This window comes from Typha latifolia, chromosome 5 (genome assembly GCF_019914945.1).
Source record: "Typha latifolia isolate L0001 chromosome 5, TyphaL0001v2, whole genome shotgun sequence".
NCBI lineage: Eukaryota > Viridiplantae > Streptophyta > Magnoliopsida > Poales > Typhaceae > Typha > Typha latifolia.
In genome coordinates this window covers 11,166,382-11,188,284 of record NC_133090.1, presented here as the reverse complement: position 1 = coordinate 11,188,284, position 21,903 = coordinate 11,166,382, and the positions used below count along the sequence as shown (strand labels likewise).

Here is a 21,903-nt window from a genome sequence, read left to right as displayed (position 1 = left end):
ATTGCTTTGTACATGGTATACTGATAGTGGCTATCCCAAAATACAAAATGCTAGTAACTCTTCTAGGTAAGTGAAAAGTATGTCCAAAATTGTTCCCTTTGATGCCTTTGTTCCATCCTACTATTTGTTGTGTTGAGATTGTGGCTTTCCCAAAACTACAAAATGCTAGTAAGTAGTAACCCTTCTAGGGTAGTGAAAAGCATGGCCTAAAGTGTTCCCTTTGACGCCCTTCTGCTCCATCCTACTCTTTGTTGTGTTGAGATTGTTGAGGTGAAGAGCTTTCTAGTGGTGGGACTTGCATTGTTGTTGTATAGATTTTTTTTTAATTTTATTTTTTCTAGAGAAAATACATTTTATCTTTTAATTGAGATGAAGAGCTTTCTAGTGTATGGACCTACATTATTGTTGTATAGATTTTTATTTTTATTTTTATTTCTTAGAAGAAAATACATTTTATCTCTAAATGACTTTTATTTGTGTCACTTAATTCCTTTGTAGTCCTAGTCTATGTGAAATTGTTAGCTTTTCTGTCAAAACTAATGGTGATGGTAATCTACTAAAATTATTAAACTTTTGACCATTTTGCCTTACATTATCTCTCTTTTGTTTTTTACAATGTGGAATAAAAGTAAGACAGATTGAGAAGAATGAAGCATACGACAAAACAATTTTTGCAAAATAAGCACTTTTATAATTAGTTGATGTAACAAAAAAATGGTATTTTTATCATTTTATATTAGAATTAATGTTTGTTAGGCATTGCATATATGTTAGAACTATAAGGGGGGTTAAGTGACACAAATAAAATTCAGGAGACACTCTAAATTTTTAGCCTAATTACAAGGGTGTAAATTGTATTTCTTCCTTTTTTTTATACTTTGTAAACCTCAAAGCCACACGATATTCCTTGGGGCTTTTGCATTATTTATAGTACAAGACAAATTGAAGCCAGCATATCTCAGTGTATAACATTCATATAAGATGATGCTGGCCTACTTCTTGTTGTTATCCACATCAAAATTTGAGGTGGATCTTTTTTTCTTCCAAATGAAAACAAGCAGTATTACTTGATATGATCAGACTGAATTTGTTTTTTCTCTTTTTGGAGTATTCTTTTTATGGTCAGTTTGGTTGCAGCTCATGTGTGGTAATCCTTGTTCTGTGTGCCAGTTGAAGATGTAAGTGACTTGTGGCCTACTGTCAAAGAGAGTTTTGAACAACGCCTGCCATTAACAAAGGCTTGTCTAAATAACAAGACTCGTAATCCTGTTTATGTGGACAAATTGCCGGCTGAGTTTATATTAACTACTGATGCAAGGCTGCGTAGTCGGTTTCCACAAGAGCAGTCTGTGTTTTGGTTCCGGGAGCCATATGCAACTGTTGTTCTTGCTACTTGCGAGGTATTCCTGGCATTCACATTGATCCTACTGCAGGCTGCTGTGTCTTGATTATTATGATAAGTTGATAACCCCTTTCTTGAGTTAATTACAGGTTATCTCTTTTATTTGAGCAGGATCTTGACGAATTTAGGACCATTCTTAAGCCACGGCTCAAATTAATTGTTCAAAATGATGATCGAGAGTGGTTCATTGTATTCGTCTCAAAGGTTCATCCTAGTAATGACCAAGCAACTAAAATGGCAAAAAAAAGCATACTAGACTTGAAGTTGATTTCAGCTCCAAAAAGAAGGAGAGGTATAATACATCATTATTTACTTTTTTATATTTAAAATATCATATACTCTAATAATGGATAGAGTTGTAAGTTGGCACAGAATCATCTCTTTCAACTATGATTCCTATTCCATTAAAGGTGCCCTCCGTCCCTTTGTGTTCCTTTCCATATTTTAATGATCTCATGCTGAATTCAATTTTCCACATTTCCTTAGTTCTTAATACAGTTCGGCCCAGCTACTATCTGATTTGAGTCATACATGCTGCTCTAGGCGAATCTGGTGAACCAGTTGTAATAGCAGGAGGCACACCAACTTCATTTATATCTGTTTAACTGAGCCATTTTTGCTGAATTTGTTTGACTTTGTTGATATTTTCTTTTGTCCTTTTTTCTTTTCTTATGAAAGGATTGAATTTGTTAATCTAGGTAGCTGAACAAAATTTTGAATTCCCCATGTCTTATTCAGATGCTGCAAATTGGACTTACATGGAGCTGATGCAAGCTTTTGGGAAGACTTGGATTCCAAAATTGTGGAATCTATCAGGAGTACGTTGGATAGACGTGTTCAATTTTATGAAGAGGAAATTCGCAAGCTTAGTGAACAACGCTTTATGCCAGTGTGGAACTTTTGCAACTTCTTTATCTTGAAGGTATTTGACCAAACTTACTTGATGTCAACAGTTTCAAGTGAAGAAAGGGTTAGCTGTTGTCTGTTTCAATTTTCTCTGAAACTTTTTTTTTAAGCTTTGCCTTTGAAGTTGATATTTCTTTTTGTTCCAGGAAAGCTTGGCTTTCATGTTTGAGATGGCTCATCTTCATGAAGATTCATTACGTGAATATGATGAGCTGGAACTTTGTTATCTAGAAACAGGTTACTGCACATTTATTTTCTTGTTCACTTCATTGTTGTTATTATTTGACTTTTATCTATTTCTAGGTGAATATATGATGTTCACAATAGAATACTAATATATATGCTTCAAACTGCAATTCACTGCTGCACTATAACTTTTTTGTGGTTAGATAATTATTGTTGATTGAATAATGGTTTGGTTCTTCTCCGTTTACACATGGATTTGTGTCATTTGACTTAGATAACAAGTTTTTGTCTGTCCTTTCACAACAATGGCCAGATTGATTAATCTGTTATGAACTAGATATGTTGAAAGTTTGAAACCTTCTCAAATTAAAATTATAAGTTATTCTACCAAAATAGCTCTACAGTATGCCTTTCAGTGGATATAAATTAAAATTTAATTAATTGGACAAGGCTTGATATCTATGGATGCTCTTCAGACTATAGAATTTGACATTGAACCTCCTCATTCTAGATTTTATTTTCCTTTTCTCCTTCCTTTTTTGGATAAATAATGACAATACGATAAATTTGATGCTACATGTTTACCTTGACCTACAATCTTCATACACCAACTGATTTTGTTCTTATCTTTTGAGATGTTCTTTTTTTGAGCTTTCCTTTTCACATCTCTTTTCCCATTCTCTGAATTTTGGTTGAGAAGGATGAAACCTTTTATCAATATTGTGGAGAAACTAGTATATTTCCTTAGTGTGATAGTGGGCTATTGTCCTATAGTCATGAACATAGTTCCTTGACCTGTTTTTACCTCATCAATCAGCTCACTCATGCTTTTTCTCATATGCAGTAAATGCTCTTGGGAAGCACAGAGATTTTGGAGGGTTGGAAAATGGTGATGACCAGGCTGCTCTGCTGAATCCTGGTTTCAAACTATTAACGCAAATCGTTCAGGATGATTCTTTTAGAGAGTTTGAATTTAGACAATATCTTTTGCATGCCAATCAAAGGTGTGCCCATTATTATATACTGCAGTATTCTCTTGCATTGCTCAATATATTTAATGTATCGTGAAAAGTTTAAAGTTAAATGGTACTCTGAGGAAGCATGCGAAATTAGATCAATTGTTCATTATGTATTTCTTGTATAGAACTAACATTATGTTGGCCAGTCCTTTTCCATCTTTATCTTAATATATTTCTCCCCGAAAGATTTTTCTGAGTTAGCTTTTGCAATGAAGCTTCATAGGTCAATTAATTGACCTTCATTGGAGAGTCGCTAAAATTTTATCCTATGTTGCTTTTAGCTAGCTATGACCATTGATGATTTTACTTGTTGATACTTTAACTGCTTCAACTGGAATCTAGATTTCATCATTTCCCTTTTCCCCATAGTTCGCTAATTAAAGCAGCATGGAACTATTCTATTTTCATTTTCTCATTTGAGAATCTTAGTGATAGGTATATTTTTATATGTTATTTATGTGTGTAATGTTCATATACACATATTTTAGAGCATATATAAATGGCTATAAGAGTTTGTATCTTGTAAACACAGCCTTGATCATATGATCTGACTTGCAAAGTCCAAAAGATTACGTTTATAAATATTTGGAAACTTATATGGTCAATGATGTGCATCAAAGTTCCCGTAAGTCCCAAAAGTTTTGCATTTCCAAAGTTGGGTATATATGTATCTTGTGCATCTATTAAGAAAATAGTCTTGTTATAAGAATATGATGTAAACCATTCAGATCTTCTAGTTAGAGTCAATAGCTTATATCTAGAATTTACAACATCAACACTTTTAAGCAAGATGGTCGTGCCGAAGGCACATGGGCACCAATCTCTCGTCAGCATGCTCCCGACATGCCTTTGACAACCTCTAATAAATTATTAGGGGGGTATTAAAGATATTTTTAATGTTTTCGGCATGACAATTCTTAGTCTTTATTTTGAATAAACGATGGTCGTGCCAAAGGCATGTGCTGTGCCGATTCCCAGTCGGCACGCCCCTGCATGCCATTGGCGTGTATTTAGCACATTTTAATAAAATTTTTAGTGTATTTAAAGATATTTTTGGGTCTTTAGCATGCCAATATTTAGTTTTTAGTTAGAATATATGTACTAAAACCTACATTAGAGTTTTTATCCTTTAAATTATTTTTTTAAATGACCTATTTTATTAACGATATATTAATAATCTAATAAAAATATTATTCAACACATAATATGATTGAATATGTTTAGTAAAACTAATATTAATGAGTTAACACTTCATCATGTAATTAAAGTTTACGTTAGAGTCTTTTAATGCTATATTATTTTTATAAATGACCTATTATTAAAGATATAACAATAGTCCAGTAAAAACATTATTGAATGCATAATATAATTGAATATATTTGTTAATTGACAATAGTTCAATATAAAAACCAATACCTAATTGAATGTAGTTAATCAAACATGTTCTTATATAGATTTTAATTAATTTGAATGAATTTGACATATCAATTTCAGATTTTTTTTTCTACAATTTGAGGGAAATCTAACTAGACTGAAATTTTATCCCTAAAATTATAAAATTTGGGTTTAAATCAACTCATGTGGAGTTAATCTATATGTTCCTATCAAGGATCGTCGTGTCGCCGACATTCCAACACGTGGCACGAGGGGTGGGGTGGGGGGTGCCGCATGTTACCCCTTCTCTCGTCAAATAGCAGCGATCTGCAACTTAAGTTATATCCGCAAATTGGATAGTTTTTATTCAGCCTGCTTCCATCATCATTTTCTTCCTTGTCAGGCTAGGGCATGTGAAGGGCAAGGGCGAGCGGTGAGAGCGATGACAAATGGCCAACAGGGAGAGGCGTGTAGCCTTCTTCTCTTTTTTCTTTTTCTCTCCCTCTCTTGCATGGGGTTGACAGTGGGTTGAGCCTCTACTCTTGTAGCATAAGTTGTGCCATAAGCAGAGCCATCCTTGGTTTCCAACCAATTTTGATCCAATTTGAATGAATTTAACATATTAATTCTGATTTTTTAAAATTTAGGAGAGTTTTTTTTAGGGAAATCATGATTTTCCTTTGATTCCTACATTTCAAAGAGTATTTTTTTTAATAGATCTAGCACTAAAGAAAGACCCTTATAAATAATAGATCTACTAAAATTGGACTAATCTATTATTTGTAAACCCCAAGTTAGTTTCTAAAGTATGAAAACAAAATTAAAAAAAAAAAAAAAACTCATCTGGATTGGTACAGGTCAGCACAAGGTCATGTCAGTTTAGCACGCACTAGTGCCGTGTGCTGATACTCCATCGACATAGCCATCCTTGCTTTTAAGCTACATGTAAAACTCTAAATTCTCCCGTCTACAGTCTATGCACCTATGTACCCGTCCACATATTTATGCAAGACATATACATACATACATACATACATACATACATATATAATAATACCAGCTTATCTTATCCAAAAGTTAGCTTTGTGATGTTTTCAATAGAAATTCCAGCAGTTTTGAACGGTGATGGTCGTGCCACCATCGGCACGCCCCCTATAATATTTTTAATAAATTTTTTAGGATATTTAGAGATATTTTTAGGTCTTTGGTATGTCAATCTTTGATTTTTTTGTCTAAATATATGTATTAAAATTTAAAATCTACATTACAATATTTTATGATTTTTTATCTTTAGATTATTTTTGTAAATAACATATTTTTGTTGATATTCTTCAAAATTTATTTACTGATATTATTGCTCATTATAACGTCTCACATAGTCTTCATAGAAATAAGAATTTTATAATTTTTCGATGATATGATATGTATATTGAATATACACGGGAACAACCAGCACAGGCACAGGCACACCATAAGCATATGCAGATTGTGGATATGGAGTATAATAAGGGTGTTGTGGCTCTGGTGGGTGTGATTGATATGATGATAATGATGATGAACTTATATCATCCTGTGGGCGCACCTCTCCTGATGTCTTGCTACCTATAAACTCAAGTCCTTCTCTCATTTGACTATAATCATATTGAGCTTGAGATGATCTCTTTTCTTTCTTCTGTCTCTGATAAATTCGGTTTTGTGGTTGTTCAGGTCTAGCAAATGAATTGTCATTCCAATTTTAAAAAATGACAAATAAGTTGTCATTTCAAAAATAACAAATAATAAAAGTTAATTAATGAAAATAAGAAAAAGTTAAAAAAATGGGTTCTACATGTCATATCATGTTTGTTAAGAAAATAAGTAAAGTTGATTTGATAAAAATTGATTGAAATAAGCTTTTTTTTTTTTAAGAAAGCCTCTACATTGGCACATGACCGGCACGAGGCTGTGCCGGACGGCATGTGGCATGACACGCGTATGTGACGGTCGGCACGGCTCGACACGGTGGTGTGCCATTGGCACACCCCGTGCCAAGTGTCGTGCCTCTACTGGCACGGCAAGTGCCGGTCGGCACGGCCATCCTTGGCTTTGAATATGATAGTACATTAGTACTTTATGATTTAGACTTGCAGTTTTCGATCTATAAGTCTAACTATTTTGAATCTTTTTTTAAATACAATTATGTTTATTTTTTTTATGTTCACTCAAATTGAGTCGTCTTGTTATTTTGCAGCTATTGTTTAAATTGAGTCGTCCACTTGAGGTTGCTGCAAGGGGCTACTCATTTATCATCAGCTATTCAAAGACGCTAGCCATGCATGAAGTAATGTATCTTTTGCCTCGTTCCCATTCTAGTCATCCTTTGTATTTCTAGCAACTGAATATTACAGGAAGAACTGGTTTGCAGAATTAGAAACTTCTCTTACTGAATAATACCAGCCTTTGTCTGTTTTTTTTCCTCAGAAATTGCTATCATTTTGCTTTCAAGAAGTTTGGGTTATAAATGCTTGTTTGGCTTTAATAAATTCAACGACTTCCCTTTATGATGGTGGACTTGCACCTGATACTGAGAAAGAGTTCTATCGTCTTCAAGGTGACCTTTATTCACTTGCCCGAGTTAAGGTGAGAATCATATTCTTCTTGTATTTTCTCAATTAAGCAGCCTAGTCAAACATTTGATTGTCACAACTAGGATATCATGAGCCCAAACAATTAAACAATTTGTGCTGCTTTTGTTTCCATGGATCTTAAAGTTTTTGCTATTTTAGTGTTTTGTGATGCTAAAACAGCTGAACATGTCAACTTGCATCTTTTACTAGTTGAAATTTAGCAAGTAATATTCATTATTCTAGTTATAGGCAATATTTTTAAGCTTTGAACTTGTATTTAGTATTTGCTACATTCATGGTTGTTTTATAAGATGATCTTGATGGATATTGCAGTTTATGAGACTTGCATATCTTATAGGCTATGGAGTTGACATGGAAAAGAGTCCAATTAACAGGTATAAATTTGGCTAACCTAAATATATTCAGTTTCTCATATTGCTGAAAGTACACAGTATATCTAAGTTTGCTACTGTTTTATGATCTGCTTGATCTTTGCCCGCCTGAAGCTTTTGTTTCTGGTGTCATCTAACACGGATCTCTGTGTTCAATCTTCTTCTGTCAGTGCTTCTCTAAGCATGCTGCCCTGGCCCAAACCAGCTACATGGCCTTCAGTTCCACCTGATGCTTCGGCTGAAGTTCTTTCAAAGGAGAAGGCAAGTCCTTTGTGCTGAAAAGCATACTCCTGTTATTATAAGTACATTATTTTTACATCATAAAGTTCCTTCCTGTGTTAATATTCTGCTGACGAGAATTTAATTGTATGATCATGAAATATCACTGCTTTTGCAGTTGTAAAGCAGAAGTTGTTTGTGGACTGCATTAGTACATTCCACAGACAACTAAATTTGGCTTACAAGCACTCTGTGCACTCTAAAATCCTCACATTAATTTCTTTATTGGCCTTATCATATAGAATTAGTGCATTGTCAAACTAAATTTGAAGCTTAATTTTTTTTTTTGTAGAACAAATCTCTCCATGCCTTACCAAATACACTAATGCCACCTTTTCAACCTGGCCTTCGATGAATCAACTTGGTAACAAAGCAAGAGATATAGAGTTCAAATCCTACTAGACCTATCTGTCTATTAAATATTAAACCTCCACCTTTTTAATTCAAATCCATGTCTTGGGCCTACCGGAATGTTTCTAGCCTAGGATTGTTTAGAATAAAAAGAGGATTAAAACTGCTATTTTCTAAGGCCTTGTTTATATGTGGAATAGAGGTGAAATAAGAATAGCAATTTCTATTTATTAATACCAAAATAAGGGATTTATTCTAGAAATAACTATTTCTATGTTTATTTGCATTCTAGTATAGGGGTGTACTAATTATGTTTGATGTGATATAAAATGAAGGTAAAAAAGAAAAATTATTAAAATACCCTTCGATATGATTGAAAGTAGATTGATTGGATAAATGGTAAATAAATTAATGTATTATATGTATGTAATGCATGCATATAATAATGTATTATCATGCTTTATGTTTTATGTATGCAATGCTATATAGAGTGTTGGTAGGTGTTCATTACTATGTTGTCGTCTATATATACATTGGATGCTGGTAGGTAGGTAATACTTTATCGTTGCTATCAATGATGACCATGCCGGTGGCATACCAGCATGTGGCACGAGGGGTGCCGCACGATACCCCTCCTAGCGGTTTGCTCGCCGTCATCATTGCTCGCCGCCCCCTAGCGAGACGCATCACTCGCAATGCACCCGAGCTAGATGAGCAACTTAATTTTTTAATCAACCCGACCCAATTGCCCCTTTCTTCCTCCTCCTTGGGCTAGGGCACCCGACATGTTTGTTGCAAGTGATGCATCTCGCTTGGGGGGGTCGAGGATGACAAAGTGAGGTTGGCGGCGAGCGACGACGAGTAGAGAAGGGTGAAGGTGAGTAGTTGCCCCCATCTTTTCTCTTCCTCTCTTGTGGCACGTGCTGTGCCATGCCTATAGCATGGCCATCTATGGTTACCATAAAATGCTGTCCTAGGTGTGCAATGATTGGGAGGGAAGTAGTAGGTATGTAATTTCTTATTTTATTACTTACAGAAAGAAAGATTCGATTAGGTTAATATGTGGTTTAAATAGTAAATGTATTATTTTATCTTTGAATAAATATTTAATTTGATAACACATTGGTTTATTAATATTATACTTTAATGTTATTAGTACATGTAAAAATTATTTTAATAATAAGATAATTTATAATTAATTTTATTCTATCAAGTTATATATTATATTATTAATAGTTTTTTAATATTTATATTTATATTTAAGCATATTCTAAAATAGTATCTAATAATAATAATTTTTAAAATGTACTTATTTTCATGGAATATTTAATTATTGACATTTATACTTTTTAAGTTGATTTTTATTCATTAGTGTAAAACAAAAAAGTTATAGAACAATAGATTATAAATATATATTTTTTAAGTCCAATTACATTATATTATTAAGAAATTTTGTAATATTTATACTTAATCTTAAGAATTTACTATTAGAATAATATATTATTATTATAATTATTATATGAGGTGGTATTATGTATTATAAATGTTTGAGAGATGAATGATAAATTATGGTAATGTATTGATAAGATGATTGAGGGAGAAGAGAGATGAGCGATAAATTATAATAAGATGTTCGAGAGATGAGAGAGAAGTAATAAAGTATGATAAAATATTTGAGAGAATTTGTAGTCAAATCAAGAATAAATTGATAATTGAGTTTATGTATAGTATAAGATGTAATTTTGATGAATACTATTTGTATTCTGGAATAAGACTATTTTGATATTTAACTATTATTTGGGGATAAAGAATTGTATTTCGGAATTAGAAAAAAGATATTTTGGAAATGAATGGGGGCTAACATGGTTAAGTTTTTAGAGTAGTTGGTAGGTTGACAAGAATAATTTATAATAGAAGTTAATAATTTGAAATGTCAACAATTTTTTAGCACATAGATATTTCACTCCTTCAGTTTATTTGCATGGCTTATTTGACGACTTTTTCTTGGAGAACTTGATCCTTATGCTGTATCACATTTCAATTACTTGACAATTTCTCTACATTCCTTAGACCTTACATCCTGTCCGGTCCATTATTACTGATTTGCAAACATTACAATTCCACTTTGGTGGTGCATTGTTTGATGTATCATTAATAAATGCCCCAAACTCCATGATAGCATGCAGCTAGCTGCTATTAGCTTCGTACTTAATGTAGTTGGATTTTGTTCCATATAGGGTGCATATTGTGTAGAAGATTTGTGCATTCAGGGTTGTTACTATTATGCAGCACCTCCTGTGCACATGCCATCTTTGCCGGCAAACCTACTCTTTCTAGAAATCTCAATGTACTAAGTACATAAGTAGTTAAACACTTGGACTCTATCCACATGGAATAGAAAGGAAGGACGATTGGTCACGCTTACTCGCAAGCCTGATAGAATTAAAGTTCAGCACCTTTATGAAGTTTATTATGAGCAAGCTTGACTTTAGAAATTTTACTTCATGGTTATTTATTGACTATGTACTTGCCTAGAAAACCTGAGGATGCTATGTATTACACGCTTCCGGTATGTTATATGGCCATCTATGAGTGATTTTAGTTTGGAGATCACACAGTACACTACGACAATAAATCTGCAGAAACTTGGTAATCATTTGATGGCTCATGGACAGGGAAGGGACGCTTAGTTTCTGTTTTTAATTGCAAGGCTGAATTAACTTCCAAAGCAAGCAACTTCTATTGTGTGAACATCTCTTGTACTGTAGAGAACTTCGTCATGCAGGATAACTTAGACAAAGCTGTTAGACTACTGCAACTAAAAGATCAAGATAAGTTGAAGGAAATGCTATATTTTGTACCATCCATCCTCTGAAATGACATCTTACAGCAGCTTAATTCACAGAAAGTATATTGAAGTTGTGCTTTCTTCTGAATGCAGATGTTTCTTCAAGAAAATCGTAGAGGAAAGCACTTCAACATTCACAGGAAAGCATTGCCACTAGAACCTTCTTTACTTTTACGGGAGGCTAATCGTCGTAGAGCTGCCCTGTCCATTGGAAATGTGTCCGAGTTACTTGATAGTCATCATAATGATGGGTAATGATTGTTTAGACAATGATAATATATGGTTTGGTTTTGTCTCATAGATGTTCTTCTTTAACTTCAAAAACATCAAGCTTCATTTGTGTTCCATTTATGTTGCATTGTGTGGGCAGCTCAGGTCTGGATGGAAATTCAAGGTTCTCTCCCAATAAAACTAATGCAAGTGCTACTATGTCAAGGACATATTCTGTACCAGCAACTTCTGAAGGCTCATTGTCACTTGATCGCCCTATGAGATTATCAGAGATCCATGTTGCAGCAGAGCATGCACTGAAACAGACGATATCTAATCTCGATTTATTGAGTTCACTATCATCACTGCAGGAATATGAGGTACTACAGATTTTTGCATTAAGATTGAGCTATTTACATGTTTTCGCCTCTGTCAGTAGGTTGAATAAAATAGCTTCAATTAAATAACATTCTTTTCGGATCTAATTGAGCATTTTTATCTTTTCTAATTTGTTTATCCCTTTGATATCAGAGACGAAGATTATTTCACTTTGTTCCCTAATTTGATACAAAGTTACAAACTCCTAGATGGCTAATATCTGATCTATCATAGCTGGTCAAATAAGTCCATCTATCTTTTCTTCTTGTGGAACCTTTTAAGTTTCAGTCCTCCCCTGCTTCTGGGGAAAAACATAAATGATGATATCTTTTATTTGTTTCCTCGTGATAGAAGATTATATGATTTTATAACTTCTTTTCAAATGTGGCATTTTCTTTATCTACTTTTTTCATACTCGGAATGTATAGCTGCCATGAACCGCACATCTGGATTTCATTGATGGAGATGAGAGCACACTATTTATTTGATCTCAATCTCTGCTCGTTTAACTTTTTATACCACCACAGATTGCATATGAGGAATGTTTTTCAAATGTACAGACATACAAGCTATTTATGAAGTATAAACCCTTTATGCACCTTAAATTTGGGAGCTAATTCAATAGATTCCGTAGCTCTGAGCTTTAATTCTGGTTAGCGAAAATGACAGAGAGCCAGAGATGACTCTTTGCAGGATTTTGTCTTCAGGTGTATAAACTAGTTCGGCTGTTCTGTCATGTTTAATTTGTATGCTTTTGGTTACAAATTTGATTTATTTGTCATGGAAGTTTGCAAATGTCCATGCTATTAGCCTCTAGAAGAGGCTAATTGACTAGCAAACCCATTAAAGCAAACTAGCTTGTATTCACTTACATAATGTGTTTTCAGCAAAAATATATGGAGCTTACAAAAGGAGCTGCTGAAAATTACCACCGTTCTTGGTGGAAAAGGCATGGTGTTGTCCTGGATGGAGAGATTGCAGCTATACTTTTTAAGCATGGAAACTTTGATTTGGCTGCAAAATCATATGAGAAAGTTTGCGCACTTTATGCTGGTGAAGGTTGGCAAGACCTATTGGCTGATGTACTTCCGAATCTCGCAGAATGCCAGAAGATTCTTAATGATGAAGCTGGCTACCTTTCCTCCTGTGTTAGATTATTGTCTTTGGATAATGATTTATTCTTGAATAAAGAGCGGCAAGCTTTCCAGTCAGAGGTTGTTAGGCTTGCTCATAGTGAAATGAAGCATCCAGTACCACTTGATGTCTCATCTCTAATAACATTTTCTGGAAATCCTGGTCTGCCACTTGAGCTATGTGATGGGGATCCAGGTACACTGTCAGTAACAATATGGAGTGGCTTTCCAGACGATATTACACTCGAATCTCTTAGTTTGACACTGTCAGCTTCTTATAATGTGGATGAAGGTGCCGAGGTATGCTTTTTGTTTTTCATTTTTTTATAAATTGTTTGATTCTACAAAAACTTGGTGGCATATTTACAAAGTCTTCCTGGGTTTCATATATATATATATATATATATATATATATATATATATATATATACTGAACAATCTATTAATTTGGGGGTGAGGGAAGGGGATGGCATGGTCAGTTATGTATCTTTTATGTCAGGTGGCTTATTTGGTAAGTTGCAATTTTAATTTTATGACATAGGGATATGATTGGTTTGCCGTTTTGTAGGCAATTGAGAGTTCCAATGCTCATATACTTAAACCAGGTAGAAATGTCATCACTCTTGACATCCCCCCACAAAAGCCTGGTTCCTATGTCTTGGGTGCTCTTACTGGACAGATTGGCCATCTACGATTCAGATCTCATGGCTTCTCTAAAGTTGGTCCTGAAGATAGTGATGATTTCATGAGTTATGAGAAGCCAACAAGACCTGTTCTCAAGGTATTACTCTCAAAAGCTCGCTTGTATTGTATTAGTTTATGGAAATCTTTTGTGGTGTTTAATTTTCTGAACTTGTTAACTTTGTTGTTGAGAAACTTGCAACTCGTACAAAATTAATGGGCTAAGATAGTCGATCTAAACATCGATAATTCAGTATTATTATATCTAAGTTGATAATTTCAGTATTATTAGATATTATACAAAGTAAGCCAGGAGTCAAACAAAAGAGTATTTTCTCTAGTGCATTTAAGTGTTCATGTTCATCTTATGCATTTAAGTGTTTGGTGTTGCTCTTTAGGTGCTCAAGCCTAGACCTTTGGTTGACATTACTGCTGCAGTATCATCTGCATTGCTTATGAATGAGCTCCAATGGTTTGGGATAATTGTTAAGCCGATAAACTACTCTATGAAGGGTGCTATTTTGCATATAGACACGGGTCCAGGGCTAATAATCGAGGAGTCTCATATGATTGAAATAGAGGATCATTCAAAGGCTGTGGAGAGGGCAACTTATGCTGGTGACTCCAACATTACAACAAGCTCTGCCACTTCTGCTAGAGTATTCGAACAGGTGTTGCTTCAAAGTGGTAAAATAGAGTTGCCTGATTGGGCTAGTGATACAACTACTATTGTGTGGTTTCCTGTTCGTGCTATTGATGACAGGATTTCAAGGGGAGCATCAGCAGGTTTGTTCATTATAGCTAAAGATATATGTATCACATGCATATGGGTAGAGTAAGGTTCCAGATTTCTGACTTTAGTTTATTTTCAGTCTTTCCTCAAAAGCAGAATATTGTAGATGGAATGAGAATGATTGCTCTGAAACTCGAATTTGGAGCTTTCCACAATCAAATATTTGAAAGGTAACGTTCATTTTCAGATTTCATTCATTCTTTTATCATGAATCAGGTTTATCAGTTAATGAGATATATGTTCTTCAAAGTAATCTTTAACACCATATACTTGGTTTCCAGGACAATTGCAGTGAATTTTACTGACCCATTCAATGTCACAACACGCATTGCAGATAAATGCAGTGATGGCATTTTACTTTTGCAGGTATGGATTCTCAACATTGTAGAAGTTTCTTGAAAGTTGTGGTTATTGGCTATTATAATTCTGATTTTTTCAATGTCTGTTGAGTGTTTGACTTTCTTTTATCTAACTTATTCTTTTTCTGTTTTTTTACTGTAAAGAACCAAAGATATCATAACTGCTTTTATTCTGTGAGATTTTCAAAAATCAATACACAAGATTCACACACCTAACATCCTTGTTTACACTTTAAACTTGGTCATCTCAATTAATCTTATATTGTGGTGGTTTAATTAGGAAGGACAATACGTACAACTTGCAACATTCATGAGGTTTCAAATAGGGGTATTGATTGAGCTAATAAACTTGGAGCTGCTCAAGCTTGACTCTTTTGTGGCTCAGGTTGAGCTCGCTTGTTTAATAAACGAGCTGAGTTTGAGTTCTTTAAATAGCTTGAATAGTAAGTATATAAGTAGTGATGTTTCCTAGGTTATACATATTTGTCCATGAGGTTTAAGTTTAAACATTTTTTATGGTAGTATAGTTGATGCGAGCTATGTACAATGCATGATTCATGGGTTCAGAGCTGGCGCATGCTATAAGATTTTAGCTTTTCTTTAATATTTCAACAAAGACTATTTAGGTTCACATGATAACATTGGCCATTTGTTCACTCAACAGCACCTTACATTGGCTTTGTTATGGTGATTGAGAAGCACATGAACATGCTGGTTCTAGAGATTTAAATGTGCTACTTGTCGACTTGGAATTAGGGGTGTCAAACTGATATAGAATTTTGGGAAAATTTCAAAAACCCTTGCATTATGAATTTTTATGGTTCAAACTCTACCCTATCCCTTTTTATATAAAGAAACCCTTATCTCTTACCAAAAGAAATTCCAATTTACACCCTATTATTACCCAAGGTTCCAAAAATCGGTATCGGGATCGGGATCGGCCGTCCGAAAAAACGATACGTATCGGCTGTATCAGCCGTATCGGCCGCCTGTATCGGATCGGACTATTTTAATTAAATAAAAATTTTAAATATTATTAAAAATGTTGAGAAATTTCTAAAAATTTAGAAAATAAGAAATAATAATTACTCACATATAAAGCCTAAAAAGTAAAAATCTCTTTTTCTCCCTCTCTTCTTTTCTATCCCTCTAACTTGTTAGTCTAAAGTATTCATTCTCTCCCACACTCTTTTTCTATCTTTTTCTTTCTCTCTTTTTCTCACCCTTTTTTTTTTAATCTTTCCCTCTTCCTCACTCTCTCTTCCTTTTTTCCTCTCTCTCATACCCCATTTTTTTTAATCTTTCCCTCTCCCTCACTCTCTCTTCCTTTTTCCTCTCTCATACCCTTTTTTTTTTATCATTCCCTCTCCCTCACTCTCTTCCTTTTTCCCACTCTCTCTCTCATACCCTCTTTTTTTTTTAATCTTTCCCTCTCTTTCTCACTCTCTTTCTTTTTCCCACTCTCTCTCTCCCTTTCTCTCCCTCACTCTCCCTTCCTCTTTTTCTCTCTCTCTCTCTCTCTCTCTCTCTCTAGCTGCTGCTTGCAGCCACCTACAGCAGGCCGAAACCGATCGGGATAGCCGATCCCGATCCATTTCGGCCGACCCCACTCGGGATCGGTCGAAACTCGAATCCTTGCTATTACCATCATAATACCCTAATTTTACCAAATAAAAAATTAATTAACTAAACTTTTAATATTATTATAATACCTTGCTCAGGGAACAGTTTGAATACCCATTGACATAGGAATAATTTGAAATTGAAAATATAAAAATTAGTCGGAAGAATTAAAAAAAAATGACATAATTGTGAAAGTAAAACCATTACATATGAGCTCACTATGAGCATTGATGAGGGTAATCTTAGATATTTTTTTAAAATATCACCCTTGAATATGATCGAATATTTCTCTTTGACTTTTATGTTAAAGTGAAGTGAGTTATTAAACTCAAAGTGTCGAATGTATTTGTTTTTAAAATTGCAGAGACATTTTAAGAAGAAGTGAGAAGCTGAGGTTTGAACCAAAATAAACCCATAAGATAAGGGGCAAATTTCCCTAAAATTTTTGAAACCAAGCCAATTGAGTCAAATTTGAGCCAGCTTGGTTATTGAGCTTGCCGACGAGCCATTGGATCACTTGATCAGTTGAAGCTTGAACCTGTGTCCAATAGATTTTGACCCAAGCTTAGCTAGGTTGAGGTCACTCGAGCTCCCCTTGTTTATACCCATACTTGGAATTTTGTTTGGTAGACTGAGCTTGAACATGGTTGGTTTAGCCTTTAAGGGCGAGCCAACCTGGCTTCACATAATCCACAGCTCATTCAAGCTTGAGCTGAGCACTATCCTGCTGCTGTTAGTTTTGAGCTGTGACCCCAGCTATCAGGAACATTCAGTAATCAATGGTAATCACAACCCTTCTTTCTAGGAAAAGAATGAGACTAATAGGTTTGTTTATGAAGAAATTTTTTTGCTGTGTACATGAAGTAGTTTGGGGAGAAAGTTCTCTTACGTGGATTACTGGTTTGCATTAGTACAGTTGTACACAATGTTGTAACCTCTCCAAATAGTATGAAAGAATTAATGATCTTCATCGAAATTTATTTTGGTGTTCTTTTTCAATCTGTCTGAATATCTAGGTGATATTGCATTCCCAAGTGAAGGCTACCCTGAACTTATATGATGCATGGCTAGATCTTCAAGCTGGATTTGTCCACATAGGCAAGGGTGATGGACGACCAACCTCAAGTTTCTTCCCCCTTGTTATCTCTCCATCTTCTACAGCAGGAATCTTATTTACTATACGCTTAGCTAATACCAGAGGTAAAATTTTCACATTCGTTTAACTTAGAGAATATGTTTGGGCCGTTTGGCTGTCGAAGTTAGTGATTATTACAAGGGTAACTTCTGGAATATTCACGTTGCACTTTCAACTTATTACACCATTTTTATAGGTTATCATGCATGAGACAAAGTATGCCGTTATTCTGAACTAGTATAATATGGGTTCATATTACCAATCTTTGCTTAGTTTAGTTTATTATTGTTTGTTGGGGACAAAGTCATTCATATGTATTGCTTGATATAAATAATGATACATCTTTTGTGCTCTAAGTTGTATCCATTGTAATAGGTGTATATCCTTTCAAAAGAAATAAAGGAAAATTTCAATTTCACACCATGCATTAGTGACTTGTTTTGTTCAAAGTTCAAACCTTTTCTTTCGACTATTTATAAATCGAGCCCTATGTCCTAAAATAGTCAAATAACCTTATCTTTACTATGAGTGATAGATTGTAACTTCGTTCTTTGGTAACTTAAATTTTACCTACATACTAAATTGTCGATAATTATGAAAACCTTTTATAGATAAACTTCAATCTGATTCTTTTTTTTTTGATCAAGATTCTTGAACTATGATATTAAAATATTTTCTAGGTTTTCTTGTTCATTGAAAAATAAGAAAGTAATCTATTATGCTTCCAGCAGATGAGAAAGAAACTGCCACCTACAAGGTCCCTAGTGGTCTCTGTTAGACTAACATGAACTAATTTTTCAATTGACTGTCGCCAAGGAAGAACTGCTAATTAAGCCAGTATATTGTACTCAAGTTTTCATAATCTAAAATTTCTAAATGCGGCCGAGTCTACACAGTTTTATATGTGGCTTCACGTGTATATATGTGGTGCCATTGCCGCCCACATGCCACAGGCCTATTAGAATGTTGATCTGGACGAGAAGAGATTATCACTATTGGTGCAAGGCTTTTTGATTTTGTGACATACTGATATTCACAACTTTTTCCTTGCCTTCTATATGTTGTGCATTGATGCTACCATGTACTGGTACTTTATAGTTCTTAAGTGGAATTTCTGTGCACTCTTTGTGCATCTTTGAGGTGTGAAGGAAATTTATAAAAAAGTCAATGACAAGACTGGAATGGTAGCATTGATCAGAATTTTTGGTTATAGAGAGGGTAGACAAGCGATACAAGAACACTGTGTATGTCATGAATTTTAGTCTGATCTAGACAACCAATCATATGAGAACAATGTAGATGTCACAAATTAATCTGATATGGTGGGAATGAAAAGAAAAGTGAAATGCTGATCATTAGATTCTTGAAATTTAAAGGAGGTTCAGAAGAAACTAGATAGTCCTTGTGAGGAAGTTCATAAAAAACTGTTGCTATTGGATGAGTCCATTAATTGGATGGGAGCAGATAGGGGATTCAATTATTTTTGGATTGATTATATGAGAAACGTTAGTCGTGCTTTTGTCTATTTAGTGTACATATTTCTTACTGCTATATCTGATTTTGATAATTCAGTTATTATTGGTTACTGGATCTCATCTTGAAGAACTAAATTATGGCGCTTCCTTGTTGGTAAAAAACATTAGCGATGGTTATAAACAGAGTTCATCCATATCTATCGCCTTATCCTATACAGATTTATAAATAAACAACTGTCCTCTTTTAAGTTTAAGATTATGCTGTTCTAACAAGTAACAACAATTCTAATAAAATGACTGAAATATTAGCAACAGAGTGTGATTGTACCTTTTACCCAATAGAGAAGGAAAAGTGTGAGCATAGCTTGGGCTTGTATTCCTATGGCTTTCTGTTACTTTTCTAGACATGATGGTTCAGACTATTGATATGGCTCTAACTTACTATTATTTTTTTGATGTCTTGTATTCTTTCCTTCCGGTTGACTCTATTCATGTAGTTGATGTCCATCATTGCTGGTTATTTTCCGTAACATCTTATTTGGTTGTTCACATGAATTGGTTAGATTAGTTAAAAAATGTTAAATTATGCAGATCAGGAGGACGGAGTACAAACAGACAGCTTACTAAATATTAAATATGGAATTATTGGGGACAGAACTGTTGGAGCGCATACAGCAGTGTCAGTTAAACCTGGAAATCATGGGGAGCTTCTGTTCAAGAGTGCACTTGTTTTGCAACGCCCTGTACTTGATCCATGTGTAGCGGTTGGCTTTCTTCCATTTTCATGTGATTGCTTGAGAGTTGGACAGCTGGTCAATATGAGATGGAGAGTTGAAAGATTGAAAAATATAGATGAAAACCGAGTAAGTCCTGTACAATATTTTTCTCTTGGAATTTGAAATACTCAGACTTCTATATTCCCTAGCTGTGTTTTGGATTTTCGTTTTACTCTTTTAATAGAATTAAATTGGAATGATTAAAATGGAGAAGTGCTTCTAGTGTGTTGTGTGATCATTCATTCTAGTGTGTTGTGTGATCATGGTATACCCCTTATGTTGGAAGTAGATTTTTATAGAACGGCCATAGGCTTGACAATTCTTACGGATTAGAATATTGGGCAACTAGAAATCAACATATTCATCAAAAGTTGGGTATACCCGATCTTAATGAGGGTGTGAAGGTGGTTATGTGGCACTTCCAGAAAAGATGGAATAGGGAAATGATTATATTGGACAAAAGCTAGGTGTTGTAAGAAAAATTATGCAAGAATAGATTAAGGTAGTTTGGACATGTCCAAGGAAGACCCACATAAGGCACCCATAAAAAAGAGTGTCTTCATTCAAATAGAAGGTTCTTAAGAAGGAAAGGAAAACCAAAACTAACACTAGGAAATTAGGTAACGAAGATATGATATTTGCTTGAGTCGGCACAAACCAATGCACTAAATAGAATGGAGAAGCAAGATCCATATATCTGACCCCAAATAGTTGGGACTAAAAGCTTTGTTGTTGTTGTTGTTCTTCTTCTTGTAGAGTTCTCTAATAACCAGACTGACATAAAGGTTCTAAAATCTCATGCTCAAAGTAGAATCATAGTTTGCTTTGATAATTTAATGCATCTAGCACTCTCTGATAAAAAATCAACTGCTCAACTATGAAGTTTAGAATTTGGTTATAGGCTACTAACTTACTAAGAGTAATTGGATGTATTTTAACCAATAATGTACACCCTTTAATCCTCTTTTGTGTTTTTTTTCTTTCTTTTCTTTTGGTGAAAAGAACTCTTTGATGGAATTGTCAGCCTAATGGTATCCAAAGCACGTAAAAGACTCATTTAGCCTTTTGGACATGATTTTTGGAACCATCCAAGAGGATGCTTTGCCCACTATCATAGCAGATAGGCAAGAAACTATTTAGGTGCCTGTTCCAAAACAAATTTAGTGAATGGGCCTCCTGGTTTTGCTTCTGGGAATCAAAACATGTTAGCATATGTACATGCATAAACAGGTTTCAAACAAAGATACAGTTGTTCTATCTGTTTCTTGCTTTGGAATTGATGAATATTAAGCGCTATTCACTTGACAGGCTGAGGTGCTGTATGAAGTTGATGCCAACCCACAGAACTGGATGATTGCTGGGAGGAAAAGAGGACATGTATCATTGTCAAAAACACAAGGCCTGTATTATAACTCATTTCCATCTTTATCTCCAATATCTCTTTGTGGATATTCTATGCACACCCAATTCTAATATTAGCAGAACTGCAGGTTCGAGGATAGAGGTCACAGTTACCTGTGTCCCGCTGGTGTCCGGATACGTGCGCCCGCCGCAGCTTGGTTTGCCTGATGTTGGTGATGCAAACATTAGCTGCAATCCAGCAGGTCCTCACCTCGTCTGTGTCCTCCCACCTATGCTTAGCTCTTCATATTGCATACCGGCGTGATTCTCATTAGCTTTATATATTACGTGCTAGCATGCTTCTCATAGATAGTCTTTCATATTGCACACCAGCGTAATACTTGTTCATGAGTTTTCATCTTGATCTTTCTTGTTCATTTGTTTTAGTACTCCTGAGGTTGTATATTCAAGGTCTTTTGTTAGTTTCCTTTTATGAATCTGTGAAGTTTTGTTCTTTATTTCCATTTGTCTTGGTCGAGTAAATGCTTAAAACCCTGGATGGATGCAAGTTGAGTGGTCATTCGCCAGTCAACAATCTAAATGGAGCCTCTAGAGTATGGTTGTCTCCTTGCAGAA

General features: G+C 34.6%; 1 protein-coding gene across 1 annotated transcript in view; it reads left to right on the top strand.

Moving 5' to 3' along the window:
- LOC140789143 (trafficking protein particle complex II-specific subunit 130 homolog) overlaps window positions 1–21,903 on the top strand; it is a 23,919-nt gene extending 2,016 nt beyond the window's left edge. Inside the window, 22 exon segments of the mRNA XM_073138750.1 lie at window positions 1,171–1,400; window positions 1,514–1,646; window positions 1,649–1,694; window positions 2,141–2,324; window positions 2,455–2,545; window positions 3,339–3,476; window positions 3,479–3,498; window positions 7,118–7,207; window positions 7,348–7,506; window positions 7,827–7,888; window positions 8,056–8,146; window positions 11,457–11,614; window positions 11,734–11,953; window positions 12,839–13,384; window positions 13,653–13,865; window positions 14,164–14,551; window positions 14,638–14,728; window positions 14,840–14,924; window positions 17,557–17,740; window positions 19,742–20,013; window positions 21,235–21,325; window positions 21,417–21,903. Of these exon segments, the coding sequence (XP_072994851.1) occupies window positions 1,171–1,400; window positions 1,514–1,646; window positions 1,649–1,694; window positions 2,141–2,324; window positions 2,455–2,545; window positions 3,339–3,476; window positions 3,479–3,498; window positions 7,118–7,207; window positions 7,348–7,506; window positions 7,827–7,888; window positions 8,056–8,146; window positions 11,457–11,614; window positions 11,734–11,953; window positions 12,839–13,384; window positions 13,653–13,865; window positions 14,164–14,551; window positions 14,638–14,728; window positions 14,840–14,924; window positions 17,557–17,740; window positions 19,742–20,013; window positions 21,235–21,325; window positions 21,417–21,592 (3,668 nt within the window). The 3' untranslated portion in view covers window positions 21,593–21,903.